The sequence below is a fragment of the Aedes aegypti genome, chromosome 1 (genome assembly GCF_002204515.2).
Source record: "Aedes aegypti strain LVP_AGWG chromosome 1, AaegL5.0 Primary Assembly, whole genome shotgun sequence".
Taxonomy (NCBI): Eukaryota; Metazoa; Arthropoda; class Insecta; order Diptera; family Culicidae; genus Aedes; species Aedes aegypti.
The window spans coordinates 199,082,223-199,109,799 of record NC_035107.1 but is presented as its reverse complement, the minus strand read 5'-3'; the positions used below and the strand labels follow the sequence as shown (position 1 = coordinate 199,109,799).

The 27,577-nt window shown below is 38.8% G+C and overlaps 2 protein-coding genes across 2 annotated transcripts in view; both read left to right on the top strand.

Annotated features, from left to right (window-relative positions):
* Positions 1-15,433, top strand: part of LOC5569262 (trypsin 3A1-like) — a 58,774-nt gene extending 43,341 nt beyond the window's left edge. Inside the window, exons 2-5 of the mRNA XM_001658357.2 lie at positions 14,135-14,319; positions 14,378-14,555; positions 14,694-14,899; positions 14,967-15,433. Coding sequence (XP_001658407.1) covers positions 14,135-14,319; positions 14,378-14,555; positions 14,694-14,899; positions 14,967-15,173 — 776 coding nt within the window. The 3' untranslated portion in view covers positions 15,174-15,433. The remainder of the gene's footprint in view (positions 1-14,134; positions 14,320-14,377; positions 14,556-14,693; positions 14,900-14,966) is intronic.
* Positions 15,434-25,933: 10,500 nt separating this feature from the next.
* The window catches only part of LOC5569263 (serine proteinase stubble), a 57,597-nt gene continuing 55,953 nt past the window's right edge, over positions 25,934-27,577 (top strand). Inside the window, exon 1 of the mRNA XM_021856867.1 lies at positions 25,934-25,982. The gene's annotated coding sequence lies outside the window, so the exon portion shown is untranslated. The remainder of the gene's footprint in view (positions 25,983-27,577) is intronic.

The following is a 27,577-nucleotide window of genomic DNA, read 5'->3' as shown; positions in this document are numbered from 1 at the left end:
GGTGATCAATGTTACCCCATATCAGCTTAATTAAAAAATCGCTTAAACATTTTTTAAACATGCTTAAATATTTCTTAAAACAAAATACAGTATATAGCCACGAGCAATGGGTATCAGTACTTGTTTTATAAATATAAAATTTTCAACATTTGCATTTTCAAATGAAATATTTAAGAAATATCCAAAAAATGATCATTGTTACCCCGGATTACGGTACAAGGGACCACCCTCAGCAGGGCTAATCCTCTGGAGCCGGGTCTTGGTCGGCGCGCCATAGGCGCTGCAATTCTAAAATAATGTGAATGACAGCCGAAGTTACTGCATTCGAGCAATCGGCATCCGCAGTCTCTCAATTTTATTGTCCGGGGACGTGTCCCCTCCGCATGTAGCGAGCATGCGATCTCTCACAACAATGGAACGCGGGCAATCCAATATGACGCTGTTTCCTCCACACAAGCACAATTGGGGCACGCAGGAGATTCTGGGTGTCCGGATCTTTGCAGGTACTATCTGTAGCAGCCATGTCCTGACAGAAACTGCGTAAGGCGGAAGTTCATTTCCCTATGTTTTCTGTCATACCAATCTGACACATTTGGTATTAGCCGATGGGTCCATCTACCTTTAGTGGAGTTATCCCATTCCTGCTGCCAACCTCTGCGCTTTGCCTCTTTACACGCGTTACGGACTCCTCCGGTACCTCGTTGGTTAAATCATTGAACATCTTCCTTGATGATGAGCCCGATGGGCGTCATTCCGGCTATGATGTACACGACCTCTTTGGATACCGTTCGGTATGCACTTGCTACTCTTAAGCACATTATCCTGTACGTGCTTTCCAACCGCTTTAGGTTTCTCCCCGTCTAAGCACTTTTGGCCAGATTGGTCCTCCAAACCTTAGTATTGATAGTACCACGCTTGCCAGTAGCTTGCGTTTGCTAGCAATTACAGCAGAGCTGTTAGACATCATCCTCGAAAGCGCCGCTATAGCCGTAGATGCCCTTTTACAGGCATATTCAACGTGGCTAGCGAAGCTGGGCTTGTCATCGATCATTACCCCAAGATGCCTAAAGGATCGTTTGGACTCTATGATACAATCACCTACCGAGATAAGCGCCCATTGCTTGAACTTGCGGTTGTTGACCACCACCACCTCAGTCTTTTGATGGGCCAGTCCTTGTTTCCTAGACCTCATCCATTAAACAACTATGGAGATAGAGTTTGCTGCTGTCAATTCTACTTCCTCCATCGATTCACCATAGACCACTAGGGTGATATCGTCGGCGAAGCCAACAATCTTAAAACCCGTGGGAAGGGGCAGCCTCAGTACGTCATCGTACATCGCATTCCATAACAGCCCAGGATTGAACCTTGAGGTACTCCAGCGGTAATTCGAATGCTTTTCTGCCCCTCTCTTGTGTCATATAGTAGAATCCTACCATCACAATAACTTTCTAGAAGCTTACACAACTGCGTACCTTTTTTTTGGCGGTGAAGTGCGCGGGCTATTGGTTCCCAGCTTGCTCTGTTGACCGCATTTCCCACTTCGCGCAATAACGGACGTCGTTCGTTTTATGCTCGATTGCCATTTCAGCTGTCTGAACAACCGACTGGATAGAGTCCAGAGTTAATTTATTTTTTCTGAATTCAAATTCGTTGTTGTTCCGGATTACCGAAAAGCTCAATATATGTGATACTATAAATTCAGATGTTTTCATAAATATGGACCTAATCTCAATTGATTCTAAAATAAAGAAGATTTTCCCATTTATTTCGAAACAGATGTATTCCTTCCGGTCACTTTTTTCTTAATCGAAAGGTTTCATTAGTTTTATTGGTGCGAAACAAAATTTGAGATGATTACAAAAAAAAAAAACAAAATAAAAATACGATCTCTGGATTTTTATGATTTTCTTTTAGTCTGTCATTTAAATATCATTTAAATATCATTTTTTGACGAATATTATTAGCGATATCAAAATATTTATCGCAGATCCAGATTCCATTTTTCAAATTATTGTGAAAGCATCCAGAATTGTCGGCTTTTAGTCAGTTATTGGAAACATTCGGTTAACATTTGTTTCAACAACAAATGAAAAGGATGATTCCGCAATACTTGAGTGGGAATAAAAAACGCAAATTGGCTCTAAAATTATTTGATAACATAAAATAATCATTTTTCTCTGGTTTTGATAGCATTTACGAAATATTGTGCACTTTTGCTCATGCAAAATACCTATTTTAATTTCTAAGGTAATAATCCAGACACCTTACTTGAGGTTTTCTCTAGCATATCTCCAGAGATGCCTCCAGAAATTTCTTGAGGAATTCTGTGAGGAAAAATAATCGTGTGAATCCAGGAAATTCCCAAACAGCAAAAAAAAAATCATACATTTACACGTAACGTAATATTAGCTTCAATCATGCAAAGCCATTTCTCATGTATTATTCAATGATAAAACCTATAAACACATCTATTACATCCAACATTGTTACCAAAATCCTTAATATTGAACGCAAAACGTCTTCTATCAAAGAATGTTGCATGCAAAACGGCTCGGTTTACATGATTTTCACGTTTAATATTCAATCATAAATAATGCACATGGAATGACAAGCCGTCGATCCATCCATGTGCATAATTTTTGACAGAATATTGATCATACAAATTTACGTGCCATGTTAATTTTAGATTTTTTTGCTGTGCAAAAAGTTCAGGAGTTCTTCAAGGAATTACACCAGCTATTACTTCTGGAATTTCTTCAGGAAGTCTTTCAAATATTTCTCCAGGAATTTCACCAGGGTTCCATTGCGTTGTTCCTTACGGAATTCCTTCGAAAATTTCTTCAGATATTCTTTGAGGGATTCTTCAGAAGATCCATCATGCTTTATTTTGAAAAAGAATCTAGGGTGATGTGCTAGTATCCATCGTATTAAGCATTGATCAATGAGAACTGCAATTTTCCCAGTATTGCAGTTAATGATGCTGATACAAACCGATGCTAAACAATTCTTTCTCAAAACGGCTTTAGCATTGTACAATAACATTTTGATAAATCTTGATCTCTTTTTGGAAATAATGCAAAGAAAATGCATCTTACCGTATTCTCAATCCGTCGTATCGTTTTCAACTCCTTCGCAATCAGTTTCCAGATTCGTCTCACAACTTACGGCTCACTGTGTGTATTAAGTGGTTAAAACACAACATATCAACGCTATAATAAAATGTTTTACTAGAATATATAGATCTACGGGCATTTCCCTCCATTCCTTCAGCATGACGGAATGTACTAATATCCTTTAAAATTAATTGTTCGTCATCAAAATTCAGCCAGAACATATGAACACAATTCCTTTTGACCGTACAATTATGGCATTTGCTCACAGTACAGCAAAAACAACACAATCAAAGGAATCGTATTTTTACGTCGAGCGTCGCGCACACATTGATGCACACAAGCTTTTTTTTTCTCAGTACGACGGATTGAACTTTGTTTACATTCTTAATTATACGCAGCGGTTGAGGAAATTTTGTAACATTTGGTGATTTATTGAAGTTTTACGGCGTGTGATTGGAATGAAATCCTTCAGTGAAGAAGTACGAAGGTTTTCCATAGTGAAAATAAGTGCCCGGCGAAGTAAGTCACCCACGGGGACGGGAAGAAACTTGTGTTGGAAAGTGGTGTGGCTCAGTCGATCGCTAAGCATTTCTCTCAAATCGTGTTCATCCATGCGATTTCGGTGAAAAAGTGCAAAGTGGATGATTGAACTGAAGTTATTTACCAAAATACAGTAGTTTCATTACATTTTTGGTTTACAAGTGTACAAACCATAACAGCTTTCACAAAATTACACTTGGATAATGAATCTATGTTGCAGGTAAGTTTGAATATCTGCCGTAGTGGAACATTTAAAGATTGATACGACGAATAGCAGCGCTTACGACGAAGAAGAACAAAACCCTATATTCTTACAAAACACTGAATAAGAGTCCATTTTGAATTTATGATTATAATAATTCATAAAATGATCTTTCATATTCAAAAAAAATAATATGGATTGTCATTTTGCTAATAGCGCTCCGCGGGCCGCAATCTTCGGCTTCAAGGTCACATGCGGCCCGCGGGTTGCAGGAAGTGCACCACTGACGTGGAACCAGGGATGCCAAGTCAATATTTCAAAAATCTGGAAGATTTTAAAAATTTGTCTGGAAAAGTCTGGATCTTCTAATGTCGTATGTGGAGAACCTTACAAATTATTTACAAAACCTAACAAATTCATTATGAATTTTATCTGGATCTTCCAGATTTTTGTAAAATGGAGTCTCAAAAGTCTCAAGAGGTCGACGATCAACGGTCAAATATATTGTAGATGGTCAATCTACCACACGCAGCGCTCGTATCGGTTTTGTTCGTGCTAGACGTTTAAACATTACCGCCATATGTTGGCCCGTCGGCCAAACACAACGATTTTAGCATTGGGCGTACATGTTCTCTCGACTATGATTTTGATCGCGATTCGTTCTAAGTGTTACGTCTGTTATCCGTGCCAATTCATAGAATCTTCTGGAACTTTTGAAATATTTCACAACATAAGAAACACTAGAACAGAATATAAGGCTATAATTATTTCAGATTAGAACACTAAAGCAGCATTGAGGCCACGTGCTAGATGGAGTATGGCCTGAGCATAAATTTAGGCGATTTTGAGGTCATCAGTATCATGCGATTTGAAAGATTATAGGTAGATTTTCGCTTTAGGCTGTAAACCGTTTCACCAATTCGTTTAACTATTATTTAAAATTTGACATTTCAATAGTTATTTTTCCTCAAATGATTAAATTGAACTTCGCGGTCAACCCATTTGAGCTTTTACAGTCGAGTAGTTATTTCTGAACAAAGTTGACAGAGCGTTAGTTATTCGCAAACTCTCGGAAGCGGAAAATAACTTTCGAACTGTCAAGTTTAATCATGCTTCAGAGCAGGGTTACTTTCAATGGGAGGGGAAATAACTATCGAGCTGTCAAATTTTAAATAAAAGTTAAAAGAATCGGTGAAACAGCTCACACCATTAATATTTCGTTGGAACGTGGCTAGCCACGTCGGGTAAGCTAGTTGTTCAATAATAGTATACATGTTGATGCGATAAATATACATTTTGTGAAGCTCAGAATCGTTGTTGGCAAGCGGGAGCACCACGAAGAACCTTGCATTCCATTCTGACATTACTATAGGAGTGAGGCGTCGAAGTTGTGCCATGCCTACTAGATCGTTTGATGTCCGATCCGATGCTACATTCTCGAAGTTCTTTCAACAGGCTTTTAATTGTCAACCATCATAACAGGGTTGGAAGACAAGATCTATGACAATGTTCATTCAGTACCGTAAAACGGGGTAACTTTGATAGTTTTTTCGAAGAAAACTTGAATATATTTGCATGCTGTTTCAATGATTTACAATTTATATTTTTAAAACAAGTACTGGCATCCTAGCTATCGATTACAGTCGATTAATTGGCAAAAGATTCATTTTGAATGGATATATAATTTTTCATATAATCGAAAGTTGGTTTTCTGTTTTGGGGTAACTTTGATAATGGAGTATGACTCGAACAAAATTGAATGAATAACGAACATTTGTAGGGCATTGCATACCTCTAGGCGTTTAACGTTGTATGGAAATTTCTGACTTAAATTACAAAAATGGTCCCAGTTTGTGAATATGCTTTTCGCTAAGATATTTGAGACCGTTTTCAAGTTCTATGATAACTAGGCTATCAAAGATAAGTGGCCAACTATTCAAAACTACATCAAACAGTGATCGTAGAACAGATTGTTTGTAAGCGTTTTGAAAATGCTAAAATTGTGTAATTTTTTTAAATTCGTATAAAATGCCTAAAATGTTCTTGATTAAGATGAAAACCGCTCTTACATGAAGTGTCATACTAATATTCTTTAGTTTTGCATTCGTTTTGCTTAACTGATTAACAGAAATTATGATATTTCATTTAGTATGCGGTGGGTTACGCACTATCAAAGTTACCCGCGTTATCAAAGTTACCCCGTTTTACGGTACCACACATCCTCCCTCTTCTCAGGAAAAAAAAAAAGTTTGAAGTGATGAGTTTTCACATCGTTTCCGTCATCACGAAAGCTTTCAGGAATTCAGGATATATATTTCACATCGCTAAGAACTTCATCGATGTATACTGTCTCATATCACAACTGTTCACTTGTACATGCGACTTTGAAACATTTTTCTGCTGTAGGATACCCACACAATCAGAACGGCGTTGAAATTATTGATTGGTTGAATGTCGTTCCATACATTAGAAACGGCAAGCTAATTATATGAAATGACATATCTAAGACGAATTTTGGACAAAATATTGCTATTAATAAACTGACATATATGTGTTCAACAGAGTAGCATCAGTGTTTGACTTTCATCTTGTTGTACATTCAATCCACCGTACTTTCACGGAAATACTCACTCAAAGACTTGTTTGACTGTTGTTACTTGTTTTGATATAACATATATTGATATACTAAGTTACTAGCCATCATTGGGCTTACATATCTTATTCTATAGATACATTTTCGACCGCCAGTCGCGCATGCATGTTTTTTTTTTTTATTTGGCTTTACATCAATTATCTTGATAAAGCCTCGCCAACAATATTTCGCCAATTCCCTCGGTTCATGGCCGCTTCTCTCCATCCTCGACTGTGACCCACGCTCTCCAGGTCCTGGTGTACCTGGTCAATCCACCTAGCTCGCTGCGCCCCACGCCTTCTTGTTCCGACCGGATTCGTGGCGAACACCATCTTTACAGGGTTGTTGTCCGGCATTCTTGCAACATGCCCTGCCCAGCGTATCCTTCCAGCTTTAGCTACCTTCACGATACTGGGTTCGCCGTAGAGTTGAGCGAGCTCGTGGTTCATCCTTCGCCGCCACACGCCGTTCTCCTGCACGCCGCCGAAGATCGTCCTTAGCACTCGGCGTTCGAAAACCCCAAGAGCTTGCAAGTCCTCCTCGAGCATAGTCCACGCCTCATGCCCATAGAGGACTACCGGTCTTATGAGCGTTTTGTACATCGTGCATTTGGTGCGGGGGTGAATCTTTCTTGACCGCAGTTTCTTCTGGAGCCCATAGTAGGCACGACTTCCGCTGATGATGCGCCTTCGTATTTCCCGACTAACATTGTTGTCAGCCGTTAACAAGGATCCGAGGTAGACGAACTCGTCCACCACCTCGAAGGTATCCCCGTCTATCGTAACACTGCTTCCTAGGCGGGCCCTGTCGCGCTCAGTTCCGCCAACCAGCATGTACTTTGTTTTTGACGCATTCACCATTAGCCCGACTCTTGTTGCTTCGCGTTTCAGGCGGGTGAACAAATCTGCCACCGTTTCAAATTTTCTCCCAATAATATCCATGTCGTCCGCGAAGCAAACAAATTGTCCGGATCTCGTGAAAATCGTGCCTCGACTGTTAAGTCCGGCTCTCCGCATGACACCTTCAAGCGCAATATTGAACAACAGGCACGAAAGTCCGTCGCCCTGTCGTAGTCCCCGCCGAGACTCGAACGAACTGGAGTGTTCGCCCGAGATCTTCACGTAGTTTTGCACACCGTCCATCGTTGCTCTGATCAATCTTGTGAGCTTCCCGGGAAAGCTGTTCTCGTCCATGATTTTCCATAGCTCTATGCGGTCGATACTATCGTATGCCGCCTTGAAATCGATGAACAAATGGTGCGTAGGGACCTGGTACTCACGGCATTTCTGGAGGATTTGCCGCACGGAAAAGATCTGGTCCGTTGTCGAGCGGCCGTCGATGAAACCTGCTTGATAACTTCCCACGAACTCGTTTGCTATAGGCGATAGACGACGGAAGAGAATCTGGGATAGCACTTTATAGGCGGCGTTTAGGATGGTGATTGCACGATAATTTTCACACTCCAGTTTGTCGCCCTTTTTGTAGATAGGGCATATAACGCCTTGCTTCCACTCCTCCGGTAGCTGTTCTGTTTCCCAGATTCTGACTATCAGCCGATGCAGACAAGCGGCCAACCTGTCCGGGCCCATCTTGATGAGTTCGGCTCCGATACCATCCTTGCCAGCGGCTTTGTTGTTCTTGAGCTGTTGAATGGCATCCTTAACTTCCCCCATCGTGGGAGCTGGTTGGTTTCCGCTGTCCGCTGTGCTGACGTAGCCATCGCCTTCGCTGTCCTGACCTTCTATGCCTGTGTTCTCTGCGCCATTCAGGCGCGCATGCATGTGAACATCACTTTTATTAGGAACCAATTTGTTACCACTAGTAGCGATAGCAAGTGTACACCACTATTACTTAGAGCAAATATACGACCACCAGTCGAGTTAACAACATCAATAGCAGTTACTATGAACAAGTATGCGACCACCAGTCGCGGTAGCAAGTGCACACCACCTTTGCTAGGAACAAGTATACGACCACCAGTCGAGTTAACAACATCAATAGCAGTTACTAAGAACAAGCATGCGACCACCAGTCGCGGTAGCAAGTGTACACCACCATTGCATAGAACTAATATACGACCACCAGTCGAGTTTACAACATCAATAATACTTGCTAGGAACAAGTATACGACCACCAGTCGAGTTAACAACATCAATAGCAGTTACTATGGACAAGTATGCGACCACCAGTCGCGGTAGCAAGTGTACACCACCATTGCATAGAACAAATATACGACCACCAGTCGAGTTTACAACATCAATAATACTTGCTAGGAACAAGTATACGACCACCAGTCGTAGTTACTAAGAACAAGTATGCGACCACCAGTCGCGGTAGCAAGTGTACACCACCATTGCATAGAACAAATATACGACCACCAGTCGAGTTTACAACATTAATAATACTTGCTAGGAACAAGTATTCGACCACCAGTCGAGTTAACAACATCAATAGCAGTTACTATGAACGAGTATGCGACCACTAGTCGCGCTAACAATATTAATAACATTGATTGCTACGAACAAGTATGCGACCACCAGTCGAGTTAACAACGTCAATAGCACTTCATAGGAACAAGCATGCGACCATCAGTCGCGGTGGCAAGTGGACACCACCATTGCTTAGAACAAATATGTGACCACCAATTGCGCTAGCAATATCAAGTTGATTGATAGGAACAAGTTTGCGATCACCAGTCACGTTAAGGACATATTTATTGCAACCATCTGTCACGTTAAAGACAACCAAATACCAAACCAAATACAATCACCAATCGCGGTAATAATATTTTTTTTTTATTGCAACCACCAGTATCGTTAAAGACATTTTTTTTTGCATTGCATACACCAGTTGTGTTAAGGACATTTTTTCCATAGCAACCACCCGTCGCGTTAAGGACATTTTTTTTCAAACATGTTATTATTGTTTTTTTTTTAACATGGCGTTTATTTAGAAATAATAATTAATTAAGTAGATTTGAATAGTTTGGATCGCACCGGTTATCGACACAAATTTCAACGATTCAGTATACTTCACACTTAACCTGTTCGGTAAACATTACACGATACACAATGTACTGAAGCAAATAGGAAAGAAAACTATCATGTGCATTATTGGTCAAATTTGGCCAAAACATCGATAATACTGAATCGATTAAAATTCGATTCGTCGAATCGATTCGTTTATTTAATCGAATCCTTTGTATCGATTTTTTTAAATCGATTCGATTTTTTTTCACTCGTAAGCAAATTTACAAGAACAACGACTCAAAATAAGAGCAAATCCCTTGCATTAGGATTTTATGTTGTTTCAACATAAAAAAATCGATTGATTGGAACGAAAAATCTACTTTTGGAACACCAATTCAAAATCGCCCATGGCTAGGAATATTTGCACACACTAACATTCATTTTTCACTCTATTTTATTTTATTGAAATTATTTTGTTTTTATTTGAAAGCAGGAGAGATAAGATATAGAAATGTGTGTATCATCACAGAAGAAACGATGAAATGATCACATACAACCAAAGCGAAGTTTTATTATTATTTATATAGAAATTTGCACAGTTGATAAATGTCACGGGAGTTTGTTTTTCGATTGAAATTACTAATTGATGAGTTATTCAAATTGATGTATATTCATGAAAACCACTAATAACTTTAGCACTTCACTTCTCTTTTGAAAAATCACATTATTGTACAAATTATACTTAATTATTCGATATTTTTTTTACACGTTTTGTACGGATATGTTCAATTGACTTCTGCAAAAAAATAGTTCAGTTCCTAACGTTATATTTTTTTCCGTTCAACCTATGCAGAAAATAGATCCCTGGTAAAAGCAGAATGCGCACTTCATAACTTAGATGAATTAGTTCGAAATGATCATATTCTTTAAATCGGATAAAATAGATGAAACACTTTCTTTTACATTCAAATATTTCCATCGAAGCAATCTGTTTGAATTCAAATGCAAAACAAAATATTCACTTCAAAGCCTGCATCGCGCAACTCAAATAGTTGAGGTGATGCTGGTGTTCAATAAGAGCATCAACAAGAACAGAGAGAAACATTGCTGCTTCAACGAGTAGTGAAGCGGCTAATACATATACATGTTATATTTCCTCTTCAATCAGTTTTCTCTTATTCATAGAAATTACCACATTGCTGTTTACTTACAGATATATGCCTTTTTATCAGATTCAAACTTCACTCCACAATCACTTTGAATACATATTTTCACACGCGGTTTAAGAAGCACTCGACACAAACACATTTTCTAGTGGACACTCCCGCTTGCTAACGAATCCAGGCTCTCCAGGAAAAACGAAAATGTATTTAAAACTCCTGGCAGGATCGCCAAATGTGAAGCTCAGAATCGTTGTTGGCAAGCGGGAGCACCACGAAGAACCTTGCATTCCATTCTGACATTACTATAGGAGTGAGGCGTCGAAGTTGTGCCATGCCTACTAGATCGTTTGATGTCCGATCCGATGCTACATTCTCGAAGTTCTTTCAACAGGCTTTTAATTGTCAACCATCATAACAGGGTTGGAAGACAAGATCTATGACAATGTTCATTCAGTACCACACACATTTGTAACGCTCCAATTTGCGCGTAACTTCAACGTGGCGTTACATTTTTTACAATTTGAATTCAAACAACGGTTTTGGTGTTATGAAATAAGGGAGGGCGTTTTTAAGAACAAATTCATCATTTTTTTTGCATGTAATACAAACAATGACAAGCTGGGTCTCGGCGATAGTTTCAGAAATTTGATTATTTATTGTTATACAAAATGATATTGAAAATCGCACTTAAATTGCAACGAAAATCGTTTTCATACGTTTTTTTACGGTTTTCTCGAGAAAACCACACGAACATATATTGAGAGAATCATTTTTAACCATTCTCTATAATCTAGGGTGAAAAAAAAATTCTACGACACACCGTTTGTTCAAATCGAGGTTAGCGCGTTTTGCCCCCTATGGGCAAATTACCCCCAGTTCCTCTACATCAAATTCATCCGGTAGATTTGATATATAGTACATTTGGCCGATTCAAATTTCAAAAATGTTTGAGAATTCAATCTCTCATATGCTCCTCACCATCCTTACCATAAAAATAGTGTTCTGTGAAATTTTCAGCTTTCTATGTAGTGATTTGAAGGTGGCCCAAAAACAATGTTGGTTTATATGGAAATTACTATGCAGAAATTTAGAGAAAAGTTCCAAACACGCTAGTACTGTAATATAAGTAGAAACTCATCATCCCATATTGAAAACTCATTCTTCAAACCTTAATGAATGATTTTGCTTAAGAAATAAATCCTTTTTGAGCTAATTTTGTTTGGGATTTTTGTACATGTTTGCAGGGCTATAATCCCATATTAAGCTGAATAATAGCAAACAAACTCATGAATATCTCTTCTGCTATCCTTCGGATTGGAATTCTCTGTTCAGCAAATTTCTTTATTATGGTTTGAAGAATGAGTTTTTACTATGGGGTAATAAGTTTGTACTTACATTACAGTACTAGCGTGCTTGGAACATATCTCAAAATTTCTCCATAGTAAATTCCATATAAACCTACATTGGTTTTGGGCCACCTTTAAATCACCACCTAGAAAGCTGAAAATTTTACAGAACACTATTTTTATGATAAGAAAGGTAAGGAACCTATGGGAGATTGGATTCTCAAACTTTCTCGAATTTTGAACCGCCCTAATAGTACATCGGGGCAAGAAATGGCTGGGGTAAGATGTAATGGCAAGGTATCATTGTGAAATTTCATAACGATGAGAAATTTGTTTTCAGGAACATTTAGTTAACTATTACTGCCAACTTTTAGGGAAGAAAAGTTTGCTAATTTCTTTTGACACCATACTAAAAACTTTGAATTTCCGCCTGCCTCAGCTGTTTCAACTTGCCCCAGCCGTTTCAACTTGCCCGGTGAGAAGAAAATCGTTAGAAACTCATAAAATATGGGTATTTTTGGAACATGCACTATAAGGGGATGACGAAAATCGATGTCCGACGCCATTTTGGTACCCAATTCATAAGAACCTCAATTAACAAAGTCTGTTTTTACTCAAATTTGACGTAATTTTTTTTACGAAGTAAATTCAATAACAGATCAGTACATTGATCCATTTGTTTATATGAAGGGTTAAGATTTTATGCTACAACTAAGAGTCATCAATATACAACTACTTACGTTCGTAGATACTCAGGCCTACATTTCGTGGAGTCCTTGGAATTCCAAATACATCGATACAACTCAATACAATACTTCGTTTACTAATATGGTAAGTTAGGGGCCTATGCAAAATTAAAGAACTATCTATTGATGATTGGTTACGCTTGTAGATCCTTAGGCCTATATTCGATAGAAATCTTGGAGGACCAAGAACATTCGTACAAATTAATACAATACAATAGGAATGGTAAGGAGCCTTTGTAGTATTTGAAAACTAACCTCTAATCTCTTATTACGGACGTAAATCCCAAGGCCTACATTCAGTGGAGTCCTTGGAGAACCAAAAACATCCGTACAAACCAATGAAATATTCCGATGACTTAAATGAATGGTTTACAGACTGTAACATATTGAAAAACTATCGTTAGATCATTGATCACGCTTGTAGATCCTAAGGCCAATATTCGATGAAGTCCTTGGAGACCCTAGGATATCGGTACAAATTATATCAATATACTGCTATGAATGGATAAGGCCAAAAAAAAATATCAAATGATCGCTAATTACGACAGTACATTGCAGGTATATATTCCAGGAAGTTTTTGGACGAACTAGAACACCTATTGTACTCACTTTGTTGCCAAACTCAGATCTGAGAATACAAACTCTTCTTCAAAATATAACAATCTTCTAGGGTCCAGTATTGTGAGACATTCTTTTACATAGAAATGATAAATTGGGCTCCGTCAACTCATGTAGAATCATATCCCAAACTCCAAATAGTCCTTGGAAGACCTTAACTTGCACACACAATGGCCTGATTAAGAACCCAATATATTAACAATTTGTTAATGCTGCTAACAGAGCATAATTTCTCTAAATATTATAAATTAATTTCATACAAGTAGACTCCAAAACGCAAAACCTCGTTTTACGAACTCAGCTCCCTCGTGTTACGCACTGGTTCAATTTACGCACCAATTCAAATTACGCACACCCGATCTAGTTCGTAAATTGAGGTTACAGTGTACCACAAAACCGTTATTTGAGGCTGAAACTACTATCGAATCGAAAAAGATGAAATTTAGCGTCACCATCCCAAAAAAGCAATGGATCATTAAAAATAACCAAAACGGCCGCTATGGAAAGCATAGATAGCGCCACCGTAGTCTTGTGTGTTTGACAGAACAGCAATGCTGGTACAATGTTAAATCCCATATACAGTGGCGCCTTTGTTTTGATGCGGTGAGCACTGGCAAAAACTACCTTCAATGATCCATTGGGTATCGTTGGTCTGTCTACTAGCTGTTTGTTCATCACTTTTACCACTTCTTCTTCTATATCTGCAGCGTGTGGTACCGGGAACCAGCTTCTTTCCACAATAATATCTCCAGCAATTTTCATGTTTATTAATGTTAGCTATCCTCCTTTTCGCTCTTTCCAGTCTGTGGAGTCAACGGTCGATCGAACCGCATCGTCGGCGGGGAGGAAACCAGCGCACATGAATATCCCTGGTTGGCAGGGCTCTTCCGTCAAGGAAAGCTGTACTGCGGAGCATCTGTGCTGACAAAGAACTATTTGGTCACGGCAGCGCACTGTGTTAACTCCTTCGAACCAAATGAAATCAGGGTATTCTTTTCAATTCAGCAAATGTAACCTACTGAACATGTGTCCTGTTGGTTTTCAGGTTTACCTGGGTGGACATAATATTGCCAAGGACTACACAGAGTTGCGTCGAGTGAAGCGAATCGTCGATCACGAAGATTTTGACATTTTTACGTTCAACAATGATATCGCCTTGCTGGAACTGGACAAACCGCTTCGCTATGGACCCACGATTCAACCTGCGTGCCTTCCGGATGGAAGTAATTGCCTCTATGACTTTAATATCAAATGTAGTAACCCTTCCATTTAGGACGCTCTTCATCAACGCAGTTTCAATAAGCATCCTACTTGGGGGAGTACTGAACAATCACTGAATAGTAACACGTTTCTAACTGCAGGTGAACGTGACTTCACCGGATCGCTGGGAATTGTCGCCGGTTGGGGACGCATTGAAGAAAGACGACCACCATCGAAGACGCTACGATCGGTTGTGGTACCGATCTGGTCGCAGCAGCAATGTCTAGAGGCCGGATATGGCAGCAAGAAGATTTCCGAGAACATGATGTGCGCTGGCTATCACGACGGAAAGAAGGACGCCTGTCAGGTAAGTATGTGTAGCATAAGATATTTGAGAGTGATATTGACACTTTTTCTTCTGGTCTTTCAACAAGGGTGACAGTGGCGGTCCAATGCACAAGATGGGAAATGCTGGAAGTATGGAGGTGATCGGAGTAGTGTCATGGGGAAGAGGTTGCGCCCGACCCAATCTTCCCGGAATCTACACCCGGATCGTCAACTATCTGCCATGGATTCACAGCAAGCTTAACGGAGAGTGTTTGTGCATGCCGAGAGATGTCGCAGCCAGAAGCGAGCAATGACGAGGACTGTTTACGGATTGATCTCAATGTGCACCACCGTGCACTGTGGAATGTCCTGGGTTATCAAAATGATCTTAGAAAGGAACCGCCATGCAGGATTATTTATTTATTTATTCTAGTCAGAAACGTTAGATTAAGGATACGCCATTAGTTGTAAGATGGATAACTAAAATTGGAGCTAGTTTCACTGCCAAAAATCTTAAGTGTTAGTCTTGATGTTCAAAAATAAATTGAATAAATCGCAATCGATGATGTCGTAATTGTTTGTTTCCGTCAACATTTTTTCTGTAGTAACGTCCAGCGCAACTTGCAGTCAAAACAACATTCCGGATAATCCAGCAGTAATTCACCCAATTCTTTCATGCGATGTCTGTTTTACGACGTCGGTGTAGTTTACGGCGACCGATAATCATTTTTATGCATACCGTATCATCCGAAACGGCTCCATAACTATCGATATTTTATGCTAATGAGAGCGGGCTTGTACACTGTTCCGGTGGACCAGTTTGGAAAACTTTCCCCAAGTGTGACGTCAGGTTTTCTGTGACGATCAGCATGCGATATCTAGTCAGAAGAAGCATAAACCTGAATATGATAACTGATATATTTACCGCGACAAATGGTTTATTGGGGAAAATATAATTGTCTAAGTTCACCTTAGAAAAAAATTAGCCCTCTATACAAAATTGATCTTTTGTATGCACATTGATTAAGAAATATCTTATCTAACGAGCCAAACCCCTCTGGCATTGAGCTCAAATTTCGATAATAGTACAGTGGAGATGTTACATTTTAGGAGTTTTCTACACACTTTGAATTGAATGGTCATAGACTAACTTGTCCAATTGAGAATTGAAACGGATGGGCATAGGGCAAGAAATCTAATCTGTGTAGCTTAAACAGGTCCGGATACAAGCGTTTCTTTTGAAACAGCAGTAGTTTTGAAAACAAGCATTTTCGTAAAAATGTCGGTATCGGATACCTCGGATTTGTTCCCACTTGAGTTCAGTCATGATATACTTAACAAGGTAGGCTAAGGCTATTCTGACGTGTAAACAACGGTTTTCAATAAAAACATGCGTCGTCACTCCTATCGTCAAGCACGAGGCTTACAAAATAGTAAAAGAGAGCAAACCTTGCTTTCTTTTGCTCTCGTTCGAGTTTTCGATAGGAACCCAAGTAATATTAGTAGCTGAACAACAGTTAATTCAGCTGAAATTTTCTTCAGAGTGACTTGTGCAACTGTTGATCCACTAAAATGTTTGTTGGGAATGACGTCACTGCCAAATGTCATTTTTCGGAGTAGCGCTAGTCACCACTAGCGTATGAACAATTGATAAAGTTTTTGCTCAAACCGCTGTCTGGTTCTCTAGATTTGTGCTCTTGAAAATTTGAGGTTTGGCGTAAATGCGTCGAAAACAAAGTACATGCTGGTAGGCGGAAACGAGCGCGACAGGGCCCGCCTAGGAAACAGTGTCACAATAGACGGGGATACCTTCGAGGTGGTGGACGAGTTCGTCTACCTCGGATCCTTGTTGACGGCTGACTACAACGTTAGTCGGGAAATACGAAGGCGCATCATCAGTGGAAATCGTGCCTACTATGGGCTCCAGAAGAAACTGCGGCCAAGAAAGATTCACCCTCGCACCAAATGCACGATGGACAAAACGCTCATAAGACCGGTAGTACTCTACGGGCATGAGACGTGGACGATGCTCGAGGAGGACTTGCAAGCTCTTTGGTTTTTCGAGCGCTGAGTGCTAAGGACTATCTTCGGTGGCGTGCAGGAGAACGGCGTGTGGCGGTGATGGATGAACCACGAGCTCGCTCAACTCTATGGCAAACTCAGTATCGTGGAGGTAGTTAAAGCTGAAAGGATACGCTGGGCAGGGCATGTTGCAAGAATGCTGGACAACAGCCTTGTTAAGATGATGTTCGCTACGAATCCGGTCGGAACAAGAAAGCGTGGAGCGCAACGAGCTAGGTGGATTGACCAGGTGCACCAGGACCTGGAGAGCTTGGGTCGCAGTCGAGGATGGAGAGAAGCTGTCATGCACCGAGTGAATTGCCGAAATGTTGTTGGCGAGGTTTCATCAAGCTTATTGATTTATTCATTTATTTAGTTAACATCTACACAGATAACACTGAATCAACAATTTCACGCCACAATACTCGGTTCGTGGCCGCATCTCTCCATCCTCGGTTCTGCCCCACGCTCGCCAAATCGATACGCACTTGATCCGCCCACCTAGCTCGCTGCGCTCCACGCCTTCTTGTACCAACCGGATCCGAAGCGAATACCATCTTTGCAGGGTTGCTGTCCGGCATTCTTGCAACATGCCCTGCCCATCGTATCCTTCCAGATTTGGCCACCTTCTGGATACTGGGTTCGCCGTAGAGTTGGGCGAGCTCGTGGTTTATCCTTCGCCGCCTGCACACCGCCGAAGATCGTCCTAAGCACCCGACGTTCGAAGACTCCAAGTGCTTGCAGGTCCTCCTCGAGCATCGTCCACGTTTCATGCCCGTAGAGGACTACCGGCCTTATGAGCGTTTTGTACATGGTACATTTGGGGGGGGGCGTGGATCTTTTTTGACAGCAGCTTCTTCTGAAGGCCATAGTAGGCCCGACTTCCACTGATGATGCGCCTCCCTATTTCACGGTTAACGTTATTGTCAGCCGTCAGCAAGGATCCAAGGTAGACGAACTCGTCGACCACCTCGAACGTATCCCCGTCTATCGAAACACTGCTACCTAGGCAAGCCCTGTCGCGCTTGGCCCCACCAGCTAGCATGTACTTTGTCTTGGCCGCATTCACCACCAATCCAACTTTTGCTGCCTCGCGTTTCAGGCGGGTGTACAGGTCTGCCACCTTTTCAAATGTTCGGCCGACGATGTCCATATCATCCGCGAAGCAAACAAATTGACTGGATCTCGTAAAAATCGTACCGGCTCTCCGCATAACACCTTCTAGCGCAATATTGAACAACAGGCACGAAAGTCCATCACCTTGTCGTAGTCCCCGGTGCGATCCAAACGAACTGGAGTGTTCGCCTGAAACCTTCACACAATTTTGCACACCTTCCATCGTCGCTCTTATCAGTTTCTTGAGCTTCCCGGGAAAGTTGTTCTCGTCCATGATTTTCCATAGCTCTACGCGGTCGATACTGTCGTATGCCGCCTTGAAATCGATGAAAAGGTGATGCGTTGCGACCTGGTATTCACGACATTTTTGGAGGATTTTCCGTACAGTAAAGATCTGGTCCGTTGTCGATCGGCCGTCAAGGAAGCCGGCTTGATAACTTCCTACGAATTCGTTAACTACAGGTGACAGACGACGGAAGATGATCTGGGATAATACTTTGTAGGCCGCATTTAGAATGGTGATCGCTCGAAAGTTCTCACTATCTAACTTGTCGCCTTTCTTGTAGATGGGGCAGATTACCCCTTCCTTCCACTCCTCCGGTAGCTGTTCTGTTTCCCAGATTGTGCCTATCAGCCGGTGCAGACAAATGACCAGCCTCTCCGGACCCATCTTTATGATTTCAGCTCCGATACCATCCTTACCAGCAGCTTTATTGTTCTTGAGCTGGTGAATGGCATCCTTAACCTCCCTCAAAGTGGGGGCTGGTTGGTTTCCATCTTCCGCAGTACTGACGAAGGCATTTCCTCCGTTGTCCCGACCTTCATTGCCTGTGCTCTCAGCACCATTCAGGTGCTCGTCGAAGTGCTGCTTCCACCTTTCGATCACCTCACGCTCGTCCGTCAGGCTAATTGATGTAAACCCAAATAAATAAATAAATAAATAAATAATGCTCCTTAAGACATTAATAGAAATAGAACGTCCTGCAGTAATTTAACTATTTTCCATAATGATCTTTGCAGGATCTGGAGTATATTACGGTCCTGTTGTAAATCAATCGAAATATTCTAGCTTTATAGACGTCCTGGAGTAATTGGACTTCATCCTATATAGATCAGGTGCCTTTTGAAGTCCTGTATGGCATCAATAGAAATTATCAAGATGTATCAATTTTCTACAACAATTTGACATTGTCTCATGAAGATCAGCTGCCTCTTCACGTCCTGTATGACATCAATCGAAATTGTCAAGATATATCAACGCCCTGAAGTAATTGATCTTGTCACATTGATGAAATGGATCTTAACGCCCTTTAAAGAATATATCAAAATATTCAATCTGTATCAACAACCTGCAGCATTTAACTTTGTTTCATGTAAATCAGGTGCATCTCAATGCCCCGTACAAAACCTTGTTTTGGTTTATTAACAAATGTTAATTAAGTGAAGAGTAGTGTTTGGTACTTCAAATATGACACTTGTTTTCGGGGAAACGAGCGATGCAATCAGAATTAGCGATTAGCGTATTATTAATGCCGATTAATTTATTTTTCATAATGGTTAGCACGTTCTGGTTGAAGTGTGTTTAATATTTTGTTTCATAATGTCTATACAGTCGCCTCTCCACATCTCGATATCGAAGGGACCATCGAGATAGGGAGAGATCGAGTCGTAAACCAATTTTTAATGTATAAATAAAAATTGGTTGTGTGTAAATTTTTAATTAAAAACAAACAGATGTCATTTCTTCTTCGCAAATTGTTTAGAATCTTTAAAATCTAGTCTAGTAACCTTTGATTATGGGCATATCGACATACGGAGAGAAAATTGGGAACGAAAATCACATCAAGATAAGGAGATATTGATATAAGGAGGATATCGAGATATGGAGAGTGAAGATGCATGTAGAATAAAGGGACAGAAAAAATCATTGACATAGGGAGAGATATCGAGATGTAAAACACCGAGATGTGAAGAGTCGACTGTATTTAGTTATAAAAAATGAAATTCTATAAAAATTTAAAAAAGACAGTATATATCTCATTCAACCATTCATACAAGCCTTCAATTAAAAGACTACTGATTATGCTACCTTCGCACAGTCAAAATACTGCGGCCCTTTAATAATTTATCAGTGGGCAGGTTAGACTTTAAATTAAATTCAAAAAGACATGTTTTGATAAACAGGTGAATATATAATTTGCCGAAATCCTTATTTAAACCTTTCATTTTAAATAATTTATGTAAATTAAATATACTAATTTTATCATAATTTTTAAATTATTATTATTAAAATTTATATTTTGATAATTAATTTAATTTAACAATAAATAATAAAAATTTTAAAATAAATTATAACAAATTTATTAATGATAACTATTTTTAAGCTTACATTTATTAAATATTTTATAAAAAATTTAAAAATTTATTTTAAAGCTAATCCCTTAAAATATTAATTTTATAAAATAAAAATACTATATAAAAAAAAATAATTTTTAAATCTAAATTAAATTTATTTCTTAAAAAACTAGATATATTTTTAAAAATTTATATAAAAATTAACTAAAGCAACTAAAATAATGAGATAAGGAGATGTTCGGTCATTCTTGACCACTAGCAAAATGTGCCGAGGACGATGAAATTCTAAAAAAACGCCAATAAAATAAATACGAGTGCATACCAGATGACTAATCCTTCCATTACTCTGAAATGTATGTACATATTTGGAATGTGACAGGGACATGATCAGAATCAAAATCAGCATGAGTAATCAGTTGGTTACAAAGATGACTAGAGTCGGTTAAGACCAAATCAATCGTAGATGGGTTTCTAGAAGAGGAAAAACATGTAGGGCTATCAGGGTATTGAATTGAGAAATATCCTGATGAGCACTCGTTAAAAAAAATTCTGCCGTTGGAATTACTTTGCGAGTTATTTCATGAGCGATGTTTGTCACCAATAACAAAAAAAAAATGACTTATTGCGAGCCAATTTATGCAAGTCGTTTTGAAGAAAATTCACTTCCTGCCCAGTGCATTGACAATGAAAATAGGCAGCAATAAAAGTATATTTACCAAAGTTACAAAAACTGTGATTCCAAATGGTGCCAATCCATCATTATTATCCTTCCCTTTCGTGGCGTGGCCAGCAATGGAAATTGTCGAATTGTCTTGTCTTCTCTGACTTCCGATTGGATAGCTATTCCTTCCAAAGCAATTGAACTAAGAATGGTAAAGGAACTAACATGACAGTTTTCAGTACGCAATCTTCGAAATACTCCGTTACCACGCAACGCAACGCAACATGGGATAAATTTTGAAATATATTATTGGAATTACCTATAACATAAATTCAATACTCTTCTTTATTTCAAGGATAAAACATTAACGACATTATTTTATTGCTTCAATAAACAGAAAATATTTGTGATCTGTATTTCTTAAAATATTATACAAAACATTCAAACGGTGACCCGTGTTGATTTTTATTTTTCCTAATATTGACCATCCAACGTTAACCCATCTTGCTTACTTTCAGTTGATCGTTCATTCTAAAGATAGTTTTCCCATAGACAGGCGAATTCACCTAAAATGAAAGAGATGCTCTACCTTCAACTATCTTATGAGTTTTCGTCGGATTGCAGACTTCGAGAGCAGACAGCATATCCGTAGGCATAAAACAAACCTCTACAGGTGTATGTGTAAATTATCGCTATGCTTCGTTGATATCGGACCCTCAATAGTCGAGGAGAAAAGAGAGCTCATTGAATACTGCTCTCTGTTCTCTCTACCGAATTTACAACATCACTCGCTCTAATGTGGCGATGCTGCCTTATCTAACCATGTTATCGCTTTTATCATTCCCCATCTAAAAAGCCGTCGAAGCTCAACTGCTTGCGCATCGAGTGAATGAAAATGAAAGTGTTTTCCGCTCGCACCCCATGACCAGAGCAAGAAATTGAAAGTGTGAATAGGTGTAGGTAATCTTGGTACAGTTTATCGCCAAATAGTGAGATACGAATGTATCGTCATCGTATGCTCGAAGTATGCTTTAAGGAGAAGATGCATCGAAGCCAGATCTCAGATTTTTAAGAGCATAAATCTAGAGAACTAGAAACCATTTGCGTTGAAAATTTAATCGATTGGTAACCACCAGCGAGTGACCAATCGATTAAATTTTAAACGCGGGCGGTTCTCTAGAAAAAAAAAACCTTTAAAATTTACTTCGGAATTTTATTTGGAAGTTCGTTCGAAATTTCCTTTGGAATTTTCTATGAACTTACATTCGGAATCTACCGTTTTGATTCATATTACGGACACTTAAGGACTCAGTGAAGTATAACCCAGCATAGAGCATAGAAAATAAATCATTATGTATGATACATTAGCGTTATCGAGCGTAGGAAGCCCTTATCTTTCGCATGGTGGGTAAAAAATACGCTCCGGTAACTTGAATAATTTTAAATAAATCAAAATGTGTGGCCTTTGCATGATTCTTATTCCGGACGCTTCCTCACTTTTGCCTCATACTCCGGACACTTTGAATCGAATTCCGGACAGCTAATGATAATCATTAATGGAACAGTCAAATCATCAATTGAAATCGTCAAACCACAAAATAGACATCCAAGGTAGTTGGGCATTATAAATTTTCGAAGATATTTATGGAAAAAGCTTACTAAAAAGAGCCTCGAAATTGAGAACTTTTAAACGGCAAAAATTGAAACATTTCGTGTGAAATGTTTCCCATACAAAGTAGAGTGTCCGGAATTTGAAGCTGTCCGTAATATGAATCAAAACGGTACTTCGGAATTTTCTGCGAAATTTCCTTTTCTTCAGAATTTTCTTAGGAATTTCTTATGGAATTTCATTAGCAATTTCTTTTGATGTTTCCCTCGGGATTTTTTTTTGTGGAATTTCGAAATTTCTTTCCTTCGGAAATTAAATTGGAGTTTCCTTCGAAGTCCCTTTGAAGTTTCCTTCGGGATTTTTTTTTTTTGAAGTTTCCTCCGGAAATTGCTTTGAAATTTCCTCTAGAACTTCCACCGAATTTTTTTTTTCGAATTTACTTTGTAATTTTCTTTGGGATCTTCATTGGGATTTCTTTTGGAATATTCTACGGTATTTTCTTTGGGATTGCCTTTGCAGTTTTCTTCGGAATTTTATTCGGAATTATCTTGGTATTTACTTTGGTAAATTCTACGGAATTTCCTTCGAAATTTCATTTGGAGTTTCCTTTGGAATTTATTTCGAAGCTTCCTTTGGAATTTACTTCAAAGTTTCCTTTGGAATTTCCTTCAGAATTTCATTCGGAATTTCCTTTGGAATTTCTTTCGAAGCTTGCTTCGGAATTACATTCCTTTGGAACTTTCTTGGGAATTACATTCGGAATCTACTTAGAAATTTTCTTTGGAATTTCCTTTGAAATTCCCTTTTTTTTTGCAGAATTTGCTTTCAAATTTCCTTCGTTTTTTCCATGTTTTCGCGCGTCTTGCTGGGTAGGTGTTTGGGAAAGCCCAAGCAAGACGGTTTGTTTTCGGGACGCCAAGAAGTTTTGCTGTTCGCAGTGTGTGAGTGCGAAGAGATATTTGTGTTCAGACGAGGATGGATTACCAACTGTTGAGTTCGTTTCATGCTTATGATTACACATTTTTTCTTGAAAGCGTAACTTTTATGTAATATTAAAACAAACTTTGTATGGTTCGTCACTATAAGTGTCGGCATTTTGCTTGTTTTATACAATTTCAATAAACATATATTTTTTTTTTTTGACATTATTAAAAACATCTTTTGAATTGTTCGACATTGTGAATATTGACGTATTTTTTATAACTTCTACCAAAAACTTCTCGAGGCAAAAATTCAAAACTAGCTTTACATATAAGTCGTATATTTCCCCTTATCCATGGATCGCATCACCAACCAAAGGTGACTCCCAGATCTTTTCCTTCTTCACTAATAAACACCCTTCCCGTGGTGATTGTGGAGATGCAGAGGTATTCTCGATCTCTAGAAGCAACAATCATTACACCCTAACATTCCTTCCCCATCCCAACTGACTGTAAGGACTTGGCCGGCGCCATTATTGATCAATAATATTAGATCTGCTAAAATTGCACTTCAAGAGTAAGCGGAAACTCCCATCCCTTATTCATTTGGATCGTAGTGCAATTCTTACCAGTTCCGACCAATCACGGAGTAGCAACCATTGACATGTACAGTCAGTCTATGCTATGTTGTTATGGTAAGCTATGCTAAGAAACTTCCAGAAAGTAGCTTATCATTCTTAGTTGATATATTTAATAAATGTTTTCAATTAGCATATTTTCCTGACAAATGGAAAAATGCTATGGTTGTACCAGTTTTAAAACCAGACAAAAATCATGCAGAAGCTTCTAGCTATCGTCCAAACAGTTTGCTTTCCTCCATCAGTAAACTTTTTGAAAAGGTCGTTTTGAAGAGAATGATGGTCCACATCAACGAAAATTCAATTTTTGCCAATGAACAGTTCGGATTCCGCCATGGACATTCGACCACTCATCAACTTTTACGTGTAACAAATTTGATCCGTTCCAACAAATCTGAAGGCTATTCTACTGGTCTTGACATAGAAATAGCATTCGACAGTGTTAGGCATAAAGGTTTGATCGTAAAATTGAAAATCTTTAATTTTCCAACTTACATTGTTAGAATAATTCAAAGTTATCTGTCAAATCGGACACTTCAGGGTTATTATTAGAACTCCTGGTCTGAAAGATTTTCTGTAAGAGCTGTTGTTCCTCAAGGCTGCATTTTGGGACCAATATTATACGATGTTTTCACATCTGACATACCTGAGTTAACTCATCTTTCATCTACCATCTTTGTTTGCGGATGACACAGGCCTCACCGCCATAGGACGAAGCCTGCGTGTTATCTGTAATTGATTGCAAAAAAATATTGGATTTTTTTACTTACATAGGTACTTGCAAAAATGGAAGATTTCTCCGAATGCTTTCAAAACTCAACTAATAATATTCCCACATAAACCGAAAGCTTATTATTTGAAACTTTCAAGAGAGGGGCTCCAATTAATTGGTCAGATGAAGTTAAGTATCTAGGGCTTTTGCTAGATAAAATGTAAAATGTCTTTATTCCCTTATTAAAAGCAAATCCAAACTTTGTCTTAAGAACAAGCTTTTGATATTCAAACAAATTTTCAGGCCAGCCATGTTGTATGCTGTACCAATATGGACTAGCTGTTGCAATACCAGGAAGAAAACTCTGCAGAGGATTCAAAATAAAATTTCGAAAATGATTCTGAAGCTTCCTCCCTGGTATAGTACTAATGTTGAAACATTGGAACAAATGTCAAATAAAATAATTAATAATTTCAGGCAAAAAATCGTTAGAATCTTCTATTGCCACGATTAATGCGTTATATATTTATGTATATATTTATATTTAAGTAAATTGAAAACGTTTTATTCTCTTATAAGCAGGTGAAATCAACTCACCTGTAAAAAATCTGAACTGCTATGGATGAAATGTAATATGTTGTTAACATAGTATTAATAGAAGCTTATTTTTTGTTTTGCAAAATTAGAATGATAGTGTTGAGTAACACAGAACACCTAGATATAAGAAATGAATGTAACATTTAAAATAATTCTTAAAAAAATGAAAATAAATTGTGCCAGTGGACTTTTATGCTAATCTAACTTATTTCATTTACCACCGCTTCCAACAACATTGGCCTAATCAGCCGCACTACCCGAGAAATTGTTGTAGAGCGAGTGAATGAGTGAAGTTGCGCGAGTTTTCGGCGTCTGGCCCATGATGGTGGAAGATAGCCCACCCCATCCACCATGTCATCGGACGGAACTCTTTCACCACGAAGAAGGCCCTCGACCAGTGCATCCGATTTAGTCGCATTGTCAAGGTCTCGCGGTCCGGAGATCGTGCTGATTCGTGAGTGAAGTGTAGTGCTGATTCAGACCCTTTGCAGCAGGGCTGGGATCGAAAGCCTTCAATTTCGGCAATCGTCTAGAAGTGTCTGCACGCCTAAAAGAAGTTACACATAATTGAAGTGTGCAATTTTAACGATTTTGTGTAACTCTATTTAAGACAGACTTTGTTACTTAGAATCAGGGTTACTGGAAGCTTGTGTGGGACAGTGTCGATTTTATTTGCAACTGCCGTGGAAAAGTGTGATCGTGTTTTCAACGCCTGGTCAGGCATGGTATCCCATAACATAATTTGTTAACATTCGTCTGGGTGATTGGAAGGTGGTTTTCGTTCGATTTGCCAAAACCGAATCGAATCGTTGGCAGCTCTGGAAGTGTGACGGAACACTGTGGTTGAGCGGAGAAGTTGATTGTGAAAATTCGTATTTTTTGTACTTTTTCGATTTACATAATATTTAGGCGCGCGCGCCTTTGCGTGGATTACGATGACAACAACGGTGGTTGGTGGGAAATGAGTGAAATTTCACCCTTTGGTCGCGAGCCAAGTGATGCGAGAAGAAACAAAACGATTTCAACGGACCACCAAGTGACGATAGGCGCAAGCAACGGTTGCTGAACATTAGTTTGTGAAATATAGACGTTGAGACAGTGACATTTAGACATTGCTTTGAATGTGCGCATTTGATGCAATCTAAGGGAACGTCCGTCAACTACGTCTTGCTTTAAGGAGGGTGATGGTTTTAAGTCTCGTTTAAAGACATATTGGGTTATTGATCTAGGTCTAGAGTGTGCAAATCACGATTCAAATTTGTATGGAAATTTATATGGGAAACCTGTGTTTTGCTATATATTTATAATTTAACTCTTTCAGGACGGGTGGGTCCTATTTACCCAGTTTTTCAATTTGTCAGTTTAAAATCCTGGATGAAATATAGGCGTACACTTTCTTCATCGTAAGGCTGATACAAATATTAATTTTCTTTTATGTCACCCCCCCCCCCCTTCAAAAATCCTAAAATTTGGAAGGGGAGAAAAAAAAAAGAAACATCAATTTTTTGACATCAAATAGGTTTTTTAAATTTTAAAAGTAGAAAACAGATAAAATAATGATCTAGAGGACTATTAAAAAAAGTTTAACAACTATTGTCACAAATAAAAATTCGAAAAAAAAACTTTTTTTCATTTTTATTTTTTTGTTCCTTATTTATTTTTATCCCCCCCCTCGTACCTTCCAAGTGGTCTCGGACATAAAAGAAAATTAATATTTGTATCAGCCTAATTATGCGTTCAATTGTTATACAGGTAAACCGTTTTCCTACACAAAATGGTTAACCACAGATAGCCATACCTCCGTCGCTTCTCAATTGTTTTTTTTTTATTTTGTCTGTAACGATCTACAAATTACATCAATTTTTGGTAACTATTGAAAAGGTTCTTAAAAACTATTGATTTAAAAATTGAAGATATTTTGATTTGCATAAAAATCAAAAGTTATCTAGCAGTAAAACTACACATTTTACCTGTTGCTTGAGATTTCAATTTTTATTAATCCATTTATTCACCTTGTGTTCTATCTATTCATCTATTTGACCGCGTATA